General features: G+C 45.1%; 1 protein-coding gene across 1 annotated transcript in view; it reads left to right on the top strand.

Annotated features, from left to right (window-relative positions):
• The first annotated feature begins 1179 nt into the window (after positions 1-1179).
• FAM120B (family with sequence similarity 120B) overlaps positions 1180-11721 on the top strand; it is a 111960-nt gene continuing 101418 nt past the window's right edge. The window contains exon 1 of the mRNA XM_018557049.1: positions 1180-2203. Coding sequence (XP_018412551.1) covers positions 1196-2203 — 1008 coding nt within the window. The 5' untranslated portion in view covers positions 1180-1195. The remainder of the gene's footprint in view (positions 2204-11721) is intronic.

Genomic DNA, 11721 nt, shown 5'->3' with positions numbered 1-11721 from the left:
GATTCTGGGCTTGCTGGCACTTCCTGTCCCACGGTGTCCGCATGCGTGTGCACGCGTCCATAGACTTACCTCGTGTCTCTCCTCGTCTACCGGCCGAAAATGTGAACTGCGCATGCGCCCGCCCCAAGATGCTTTGCGGCCGCCCGAGAACTTTCACATTTTCGGATAGGAGCGCGCAGGGAAGACACGGGTAAGTATTAACCCTTTTCAAAGCGGTTTGTTTTTTTAAAAAGCTTTTTGCATATATCTACTGCTGGCTAGTAGTAGATATATGCAAAAAAAGATGTGGGTTTAATTATCCTTTAATCTCACCTGGAACCTGTACTCAGAGCTCTCTGCCTGGGGATCAGACAAGTCCTGTCAGAGAGCTGCAAGGTTGGTGAAAACTTGCAAACAGTTTATGTGGAGGCCGACAAGCGGTAGGCCTGCTCAGCCTGTTAGGAGCTTTATCTTTTTGTATGTGAAGTTAGTGCCGGGGTACGGCTAGGTTTTATTTTGTTGATTTCTTGTGAACTACTGTACAGCACCTGTGAATGTTCTTGTTAAAGGAGAACTATGGGGTAGGGCTTTTCCCCATAGTTCTCCTTAGGGTAACGGGAGGACACAAACTAGCGTCCTCCCGTTACCCTAAGCTCAGTATACCGCGAGCTACAGCTCGCGGTATACTGAAACGTCGCAGCCGGAGCGGATACCGACATCGATGTCGAGATCCGCCCAGCTGCGTGAGTGACAGCTGGCATTGCCTATCTAGAGGCAGAGCCAGCTGTACCCGCCCCCTCCCCCGTCCGATCCGCCAGTCAGTCCCTCCCCTGTCACGGCAGAGAGCCGTGACAGGATCGAGAGGTGAGCGAACCTGGTATGTGTTCGCTCACCTCCCGATCTACTGAGCCGACCTGTGACAGTCTCATTGTCACAGGTCGGCTAGAACTATGAAGTGAGTGAAAAGCACTCACCTCATAGTTCTCCTTTAATATCACAAATAAACACTGCACTGTTTGCCACTACTCCCCTGGATTTGATCTCTGTGCCAAGAGACTGCTTATTCCCTGGGGTCTTATGTACCAGCTACCGATCGCATGCTCACACTGTTTATACAATATTTTTGGTTATGACCGTTTTTTTAAAGTAAAAATTCAATGTATTTTTGTTTCTTTTCCCACCCTAGGCCGATAACGGTGTCAGTGTTGAAGCAACGATGGGCGTCAAAGGACTTCAGAGCTTTGTCCAGAATGCCTGTCCCAGAGCCTGCAGTATTGTCAGCTTAAAGTCATTGGCTAACGGGCACAAATCTTCTCATCCAGAATTGACTCCTACCATTGTTGTAGATGCAATGGGCTGCTTGCGCACTTGGTACACACCTAATGATTGGATACACGGAGGCCAATGGAAGGAATATCTTTCCAGCTTAGAACATTTTATTGCAGCCTTTGAGGCGGCTGGTATTAAGCTTGTATTTGTCTTTGATGGTGTCATAGAGCAGAAGAAGAGGGCAGAATGGGCTAAGCGACGGCTGCGGGACAACATCGAAATAGAGAAAATCTTCCGTCTTTTAAAATCTAACGGGCAGCAGCCTGGCAGGAATATGTTTTTTATCCCTTCTGGTATAGCTACGTTTACACGATATGCTTTGAAGGCTCTAAACCAGCAAATCATTTGCACTCAAGTGGAAGCTGATTATGAAGCAGCTGCATATGCTCTGCAACACAACTGCCTTGGCATTTTAGGGGAGGATAGCGACTATATAATCTTTAACACTGTGCCATATTTTTCCGTTAACAAACTTCGCTTGGACAATCTTGCCACACTGATGTATTCGAGGGAAGACTTGTGCGATGAACTTGGAATCCATATTTCAGCTCTACCGCTTCTGGCAAGTCTGCTTGGCAATGACATCGTTCCAGAGAACTTGGTGAATGGTTTTCATAGGAAGTGCACCGCCTCCTATCACTCAAAAACAAATGAAGGTAATAGGAGGGGCAATGTTATTAGGGCCGTTGCCTCTTTTATTTCAAAAATACAGCACAAGCCTAATGGCCTTGAAGAGGTGCGGAAAATGTTACCAGCGGGATTTGATATGGCGTTGCTGCAGAAAGGAATAGAATCTTATATTCTGCCAGAGCAAACATCCCCTTGGGTTTTCCGGGGGTCACACTGCACATCCAAGCAAGAAACAACTGTGTTCCAAGATCGGGAAATTATTCAGGTACTTAGTTAAATTATTTTAAGCGTATCTAAACCCAAGAACACAAATGTATAATATTGCAGCTCACCAGTCCTTAGATATTGTAGCTGCATTGGTTTTCCTTTTTAGGCTCTTTTCCTTGATTTTCTGGTGTTCCTGTCAGCGACACACTTCCTGTCCTAGGCTGGGCCGCATTAAGAGCATCATGGGCCTAGTGCTGTCGGTCGGGCGGGAATAGCAGAGGCGACTCTCTAATTAGGCAGCTATCTGCTCCTCACTGGGGCCCCGAGAAGCCACAGTGAGAAGCCGCCTAATATGCCTGATTAGAGAGCCGCCGGCGCCTCTGCCTAATTGTGTTTAGCCTGGCCGGCCCGGATTGCTATCGGGCATACTGAGGCGATCCGGGCTGGCCGGGCCTATTTTCAGTGGTGGGCCTGGAGCTGGCACTCTAGTAGCCCCTATATTAATCTGGTCCTAGGGGAGACCACGCTCACTCACTATAGAGATGCATACTTGTCACCCTACTTAAAGGAGAACTATGAGGTGAGTGCTTTTCACTCACCTCATAGTTCTAGCCGACCTGTGACAATGAGACTGTCACAGGTCGGCTCAGTAGATCGGGAGGTGAGCGAACATATACCGGCGTTCGCTCACCTCTCGATCCTGTCACGGCTCTCTGCTGTGACAGGGGAGGGGCTGGATTCCCCCTCCGCGCTCCGATCCGCCAGCCCTGACTGGCGGAATAGACGGGGGAGGGGGCGGGTACAGCTGGCTCTGCCTCTAGATAGGCAGAGCCAGCTGTCACTCACGCAGCTGGGCGGATCTCAACATCGATGTCGGGATCCTCTCCGGCTTGTTGTGGAAATTTTACTAGGATGTGTTTTTAGTGTATTGTAATGTTTTGTCATTAGTCTCTCAGTGTCTAGGTAAATGGACACTGGGGGATTAATCCATTGGAGGAGATATCTTATGCGCGGCGGAGCAGTGTCTTCTTGGCGAATGTATGGACGCCGGCTGGGGCCCCCCGTGCAATCCATGGATTTATTGGCTTGCGTGGATACATTTGTTTGGAACGCAGTATATGGAAGGAACGTGCGTTTGTTCTCTCTGGTGTGCCTGATCAACACGCTAGAGATAATGACGTTGCCTGAATATAAGTGCACATGAGAATCCTAGTAACGTTATGTGGCATTGATCACTGAGCAATGCTGGATAAAGTCACTCCGGTGGTCATAGATTATTCTACTACATGTGATTGTTCTACTAATGTGTTTTGTAGACTGGCTATGTATTGAGGAAGTGCTTGTTAACCTCACTTCCTGGTTTGCTGGTTGTTGAAATCATCTGTTGGTTTTGCTATCACTTCCTGTCTGGCCCCATTTTCCTGTCTCGCTGTTTGAGACACCCCTTCCTGTCTGACATCACTTCCTGTTGGGCAGGTATAAACAATAAACATACCTGTGTTCAGGTCTCTTAGCATGGGATTATCAAGCGAGCAACACATGTCTCCTGACTCTACATGACTCTGAAAGGGATACTTCCAGTTCTCGCACAAAAGAGCGTCGTACAACGGGGGAAATTCTTTGCGTTTGGCGCAGCTTAATGCGACATGGATTTGTGCGTTGAAGCAAGCGAATTTCCATAACAGGCTGCGGCCTGTTATGGAAATTCGCTAGTTTGTGTCCTCCCGTTACCCTTAGGAGAACTATGGGGAAAAGCCCTAACCCCATAGTTCTCCTTTAAGGACTACATCAGGACTCTATAACATAGAGGGAAAGTGTCTCTAGTCCTTAGAGATAGATCTGACTAATGTAACTGATCTCAAACAATATGGTTTATTTAACAGCTCAAATGGTACCAAATAAGAATTCATTGTTAGAGTTTACATATCCTTTAAGATATATTCACAGTTATTCATTTACAGTATATGGTTTGCAATACAGTTGTGTACCGGTAAAGATTAAAGTGTATTTACACTATGCAGTCACATTTTAGAAACCCTTCTATAAGTACTGTATGTTATGTGATTCCATTCACATCATACCTACAACATTTAAAAAAAACAAAAACCTTACCTTTTCAGATGTTTATTTGGAGCAGGCCTTTGGGCAGATTGGAAGGTATTCTGAACATTTTCAGAAGTGAGTGTGTCCCCAAGACAGCGCTTTATAACATACAGTATAATGCAAGAAGCCAAGCCTCTCAGTGTTTTAAAGTGTGTGTGTGTATATGTGTGTATATATATGGCCACTCAGTTCGCTGGCGGCCCCAATTTGCACGTTCAGACCCAGATTTTCGGCTGACAGTCCAGTCTTTAAACACAACAGCTGCTCAAATTCTTAACAAATTCTGCTGTTGTGCTGATACTCGCTCCATGGCTCCGAGCGCCAACATTCATGCCACGTTCAAAGGCTGTTAAATCGCGTTGTTTACCCATATCTTCAGAAAAAATCACTTCATAGCTAATTTTAGCTAATTTGCCTACAAACGTCAGGTGTTCATAATAATCTGGCCACTCAGTGTATATATAGCGCGCACTCAGAGAGTTCGAGACCATACTTTGCAGGGGTGCCTTGACCCACCAGTGTGGCTTCATATGTATTTGCAAGATCCTCTGTTTTCAAATTTTGTACTCACCTTCCCTCCAGCAATGCGACATCCGCCAGCTCTCTCACCAATGCCTACATCTTAGGCCTTGTTCACACAAAGCGCGGAGCTGGTGCAGAGCAGAGCAGTTACAGACCGGATCAAAACTGCGTCCAATCTATTCCAATGGTATTTTTTGCTCCAGTTCATCGCAGCGTGCAGTTCCAGAGCAGGTGAAAAACTGCAGCAAGCCCTATTTTACCTGCTCTGGAACGCATGCAAACGCATCAAAAACGCATGCAAATGCCTGGAACACACTGAAAGCCCACATTAAACTAAAAAGAAAAAAACGGCCCGGAACGCAGCAAAAACGGGGCAAAAAACGGGGAACAACCTACTGCACTGTGTGTGTAGAAACCTGAACGGATCTGCTCTGCATTTGGTGTGAACAAGGCCTGAGGGCCTGTTTACATGATTTTCAGGTCCGTATCAGGTGCGGATCTGCAGACGCTATGTGTTTTTGCTGCGTTTTTGATGCGTTCAAGTATGGAGTGAGGCTGTCAGTATGTTAGCTGCATTGCAATGCGTTTTTGACATGTTTTGCGTTTCCTGAACGGACTGCGCACGTGAGAACTGTAGCCCATAAAACACAAAGGGATGCATTTTTAGCGCAGAAGCGTACGGATCAGGTCAGCACAGAAAACGGATGTCGTGTGAACAGGCCCTGAGTCTGGGCTTCTTCGGTCATTTTGATTGGTTGGCCCAGGATGATATAACTCCCGCACATGCACAGGTAGTTAATTCCCGGCTCAGGGAATGCTGACAATGTACACTGAAACTGTACATGCACGGCTTGGGGTACCATTGAAATAAATGAACATTTCTGGCACGCATGTAACACACTTTACTGCAGAAAAGACAGATAGTCAGCAATAAAAGCCTGCCGGCAAAGTTTTACTAAAAGGCTTTAGTTCCACTGTAATGTAAAATGCTGGAACCGATCAAATGGGCTTTCTGCTGATGTGCAGAGCAGATGATTGTCACCTAAGGTAAATGTAAGTTTAAATGAGCACTTAAAAAATCATTGATCTATTCTAATTTTTGGGGGGAGGGTTGATAAATACGTTAATTATTAGTTCACTGGTACTATTTTGTTTTACACGGATGGGGCCTACGCTTTATGTTGTAGTTACTTTATAACCCTACCTTCTGTAGAACAGGAATATTGAGGGCTGCACAGAATCTTATATCATGTATATGCATTCCATAATGTCTCTGCTGGTATAGAAATAGGATGTTTTATAGTTAGTGACTTGCACGTTTTTCTTGTATACTTTTATTGGTGACGTGTCTCTCTCTAAGAACAACTATTTTACAGCCACAATTCTGGAAAAAAGCTTGTTTCCCCCTCCCACCCCCTTCTCACACATACCACCAGGATTTTCTTCTTTTTTTTTTTAACCTGTTGAAGCAAGTTATACTCACCTAAGTCTCCCATCTAGGGCCCTTCGCTGCCAATGTTGCGGGTGCAGGGGTCCGCTCATGCAGCACTGCAAATGGTCCCCTTGTGATGAAATTACACTTCTACTGGATCTTTAATTGGGGTATACACGGTTCTATTGTTTTGGTTCAAACCCGTCACTGTATGAAAAAAAAATAGAACAGGTTCCTCCATCAACATTTAGGAATATTGACAGACGTATCCCCCACTGTTTGAATTGTATTCTGACAGCGGCCACTGTGGCATACCCAGATAGAGCTAGCAGCTGATTTAATTTTCCAACCGGCTTCTTCGATCAGCTGATTGAAGGATGCCGGGGGGAAGGATGCCAACAGTGTCCAGTCATCAGAACCAGCCAAAATTCAAACCGTGTGTATCCTAAGTGGACCCCACTGCTGGACAGCCAATTGGAAGTGTTCACCTCACACAGGCAGTGATGTGGACAATTGAATAAAGCAGAAAGTAAACAAAGGAAAAGAGCTTCACATTTATCCTGGAGGTGGGCTTTAAATAATTAATGACTATATTGTATTCAGCAAAAAGTTTGGTTTCCCTAATCAAATCTCTGTAAGACCAGCAATAGCCAAGCAGCAGTGAAACTGTTAAGAAATGTTGCGGTTTGATTGCTGAGGATTGATTGTCACTAATTCACAGACATGTGTATGTAAAGGTTGAGGAAACACCCTTACTTCCCCTAGTCAGTCATATCTGACAGGTGGTGAACCATGTTGCAAATGTCTTTCATGTCTTTACAGGTATGACAGTTTAACAGATTAACAGGTACTGATAGTTAAAGGTAGACAAAATCCCACACGAAGGCATGAAAAAGCAGCGAATCAATAATTCAACCTTTTGTGACAAAGCTTTTGTGAATCAGATTCCACATAACACACGCACACACTGAGCTGGAATTCCCATTACTCTGGGGAGGCAGCTCAGTCATGTAGGTCCCTTCATGTTTATAGGCCGTGAAACTTTTATTGGATTAAATAGGAGCAAAGGAGAGTATTCTTTAACAAGGACTAGAGGCTTCTTCATTGGACGCAAGACACCGGTTCACAAGTGGATGGTTCTTGTAAAACGCTTTTATAGGCAAATGAATTTTGATGGTAATAATCCATTTGACAACATAACTCCATATTAACTACATTTGGTTATGTCAAGTCTGGGAATGGCGTCTTTGGTTATATTTCTATGGTGGTTCAGAATTAAACCAAATACCGCAAGCGAGCCAATCAGAAGGCAGGTAGGTTTTACATTGCTGTGTCCTCCTAGGCATGTTGTGTTGTTAGTGATAAAGTCCGTCAACATAAAATATGGACTGGATGATTTATTTGGATTACATTTGAAATCCAACTATTACAAAATGTATCTGCTCTACGTTTGCCTTGGTTCTGTAGCTGCAATATATCCAGATGGATGCTACTTGATACTTGTGATATCAACATATACATTTAATTGTGCTGGTGGTATAAGCAAATGCAATATGGAATCTTTATAGGGATGCACCGATACTAGTATCGGTGCCGAAAATAGTATTTGCTCGCCCAAATGCTCCGATACCTTTCCCGATACTAGAACATCAGGTTAGAGGGAGATTTCCTCTGACCAGCAGTGCCACGAGGGAACATGGAGCCAGGAAGCTGGCTCCATGCCGTTAGGCCGGCTCCATGCTGATTGGCCGGCCAATCAGTGTCGAGCCGGCAAACAAATCTGATAATATGGTGGAAAGATCCCCCCCCCCCGTTAGTCATTACCGTACCAGTCCCTCTGCCAGCTGTGCAGACACCGCTGTCCAGGATCTGCCAACGTCTCCTGTGTGCACAGCGCCCGCATGATCGGCCCCCAGCCTGCTACTAGGATTTCTGAATGAGAGCGCAGGGCAGTCTGCACATGCGCAGTAGCAGGCCGAGGGCCAATCACGTGGGCGCTGTACACACAGGAGACGTGGGCAGAACTGGGAGAGCGGTATCTGCCCAGCTGGCCGAGGAACTGGTACGGTAATGACTGCTGCTGAGGAGCTATGTGAGGGGAATGAGGTGTCTGCAGGGTGGGGGTCGTGTCACCATATTGTCAGATCTGTTTGGCCTGCCTCGATGGCAATTGGCTGGGAAGCCGGCTTCCCGGCCAATCAGCATCGAGCCGGCCAAAGAGAATGGAGTCGGCCTCCCGGGCAATCAAGAAGCCGGGTGGTTGGTATTGACACACCGCCTAGCTTCCTGATTGCTACCGGAAGTATCGCTATCGGTACTCGGTATCGGCGAGTACCGAAATATAAATATCGGTACTCGATAACGAAAAAAAGCTAGCGGTGCGTACCTAAACCTTTCAATTTGCAAACGAAAGGACATCAGTTTCCATTTATGATTTTAAACCATTAGAAGGAAAATGATAGATGGCCCATTGCTGCCTTTTTATATCACACATTATGCTCGGTTTGGATGTGTGTTGAATGTACACATATTCTTTCTGGGATTGGATGGTTTTTGGTGGGAATAATCAACTTAACTGCAGGTACTTTAAAGCGGACCTTCACCCTCTCCACCCACTTTCTGTCATATCACCCATACCCCTCTTTCCTTACCATGTTTGGGGAGTCCTCCTCACACTTCCTGGATTCTAGGTGAGATTGATGTATGCAGTTGCCTGGAGCCTACGGGGATACCCACATCAGGCATTCCAGGTGGCCTCAGGGTATGTGCATGTGCCAAGGCACGTCATCAGGAGGCCAGCTGTCTCTGGTTTTTGCATCTGGCTTGACTGCGGGCTGGCTGCAAGAATCTGTAAGATGCAGCTGGTCTTCCATGACGTCAGAGAACAAGTTTATAGCATGGGACCAGGTGTAAAGCAACGGAGCAGAACACTGCGGAATCGCTGGGTGTTTGAGAATGTTTTATGTGGATAGCACAGCAGAAAAAAAAAAGGGGGGTCTTGGTGGGGGAGTGACATTTTTCTTTAAAGGGACAGTTTCATAAGAGATTGCTGGAGCTGGCCATTACTTTCCTCTCCTTTTGATAATGCTAGTTCCCTGGCTGTCATTCTAATGCTTTGATTGTAAAGCTGCCTAAGTCACTAACCCAGAACAAGTAAAGAAATAAGCGGTTCTGACAATTTTCTGATACTTATTTACAGAATGCTTGTTCAAGGGACTGTGATTGAAACATATCTGAATCAGACACAGCCAGGTATCTGGCCTGTAATGGCAGCCCCCATATTTCTCATGACAAAGTCACTTTACAGGTTCACATTGTAATAATCTGGAGAGGGGTTTTCCCACCCACTCCTCAGAGTGGAATCGTAGATCTGGGACCACCGCCCAGATCTCAGATGCAGTGTAGACACGTGTGGACACTGCTGGGCCCCTGTGCAGCAAGATATTTAGAGCGGTAACCCACAGAGGTCACTGAGCAGTCATCTATCCTTGGTAGTGGTAATTGTGGAAACTTGGGGTGCACTCCCACTGGGCACGGCTAATCATCATCTCCTCTGCCAGCCAGACCACAGTGTTCCATCCTTCCGTGCTCCATGATCATTGAGATTTCAGTTATTGGGCACCATTGGCACTTACACTCAAGCGAACCATACCAGGCTGTAAATGAACCATGCCCCAGACCACCTGTTCCAAACAGTCCCTAGGCACGGTACACTTAACCATGCCAGGGCACAGTTCAGAGAATCCCACTACACAAATTAACCTGATTAAGGGGGTTAAGTGTGGCCAAGGACAGTTAAAACTCTTAAGGTGCCCATACACCTTACGACCATCGCAAGACTTTTGTCTTGCGATGGTCGTATGCTTATTGAAAGCTCGTACCATCTGCCCACCTTGGACGGGCAGATCGTACTTGCGATCATCGAAAGCCCGCCCCGCCGAGGGACGGGCTTCCGATGACCGCAATGCAGAACGGGCAGTGTGCGCGTGCGCACACCGGCCCGTTCCGCAGCTATCGGACGAGCAGGCTAGAAACCCACCGACAATCGTACGATTCTCGGCGGGTTTTCGAGCATGTTGGTTCGACGAAAGACGTTCGACCGTACAGTAGAAATGGTCGCACGTCTTCGCTCACACTGCTCGATTCTCGTACGATCGCGGGATTTCGCCCGATTCTCGTACGAGAATCGAGCAGTGTATGGGCACCTTTAGTGTGAGAACACCCTTATTGGTGGCCATAGAGGACTGTTTATTGCACATCCACCATCACTTTTTCTGCTCATTCATTGAATATTCCGGAGTTGGCAACCTCAGTATACTGTAGATACGTTTTCTTGGTTTTTCCATTATTATCTTTATTATGAAGTGTCTTTGGCAGTAAAATCCTACACAGTTATTGATATGTTGCAGACTAAATCTGACTTGCCTTTAGTTGATTTGATGCCTGCGCTTTTTTTTTCTAATCTCTAAGGGAAATTCATTTTGTATTCAACAAAAACTGTTTTGTCAAGTTGTAATGGTGTGAAAGATCCTATTTACATTTTATTCTTCTATTCTCTTTTTGTGATATTCAAGTCTAGGATGTGTAAATTTATTTCACTCTCTTACCATCAAATACTTCTTTTAGTAAAGAGATTTAAAAAAAAAGTTTCATAGAATATAGATTTGTACTCTGCAATACCCACTTAATGTTTTAAAAATGTCCTAAATACGTGTTTGGGATGGCCTGGCTGACGATCAGAGACACCATACAATAGGAATGTTCACATAAGAGCCACTCTAAGTAGATTGATATTAGATATATACTTAGAGATGAAGCTAGATATATAATAGGAAATTCGCACCATGCATAAGGTATGAAGGTGAAATAGCGAGTTTTTCTCACATTAATGAGTGCTACTTTGCATGTACAAGTAGGAGAATGTAGACTTATTACAGTATTATTATAATACAGGATTGATATAGTGCCAACAGTTGGCGCAGCACTTTACAATATAAGGAAGATTATTAAAGGGAAATTCTTCAGCATGTATTGTTCGATTGATGCTGAAATACACAACTGTGTTTGTATTGAGTCATTAATAAGAATAAAGGTTTTCCTTAGCCCATGGAACTTGCTCAGGGATATGGGTATGTACGGTTTGTACATTCTTGTCTGAGTCAGCATGTCATAGATCTTACCTTTCTATATCTCAGTCTAGGGTGGGACGGACTGGGGAAAATGGCTAGGAATGCTGTACGGCAAGTGGTTGTAAACCTTTATTGCTGCAGTGGTTAAGATTTGATCTGTTTAATTGGCCTCTAGACAGGCATAGGTGTCCTTTTTCATTTAAACCAGAACTCTAAGTTGTCCTTCCCCCTTTGGAGTCCCAACATTGCTTTTTAAAAAAAATAAATGTATATATATGTGTGTGTGTATGTATATGTGTATATATATATATGTGTGTGTGTGTGTGTGTGTGTGTGTGTGTGTGTGTGTGTGTGTGTGTGTGTGTGTGTGTATATATATATATATATATA

Source organism: Nanorana parkeri, unplaced genomic scaffold (genome assembly GCF_000935625.1).
Source record: "Nanorana parkeri isolate BGI_ZX_2015 unplaced genomic scaffold, ASM93562v1 scaffold264, whole genome shotgun sequence".
NCBI classification, from domain to species: Eukaryota; Metazoa; Chordata; class Amphibia; order Anura; family Dicroglossidae; genus Nanorana; species Nanorana parkeri.
Note: the sequence above shows the minus strand (reverse complement) of the source record. Positions and strands in the feature narration are given on the sequence as shown.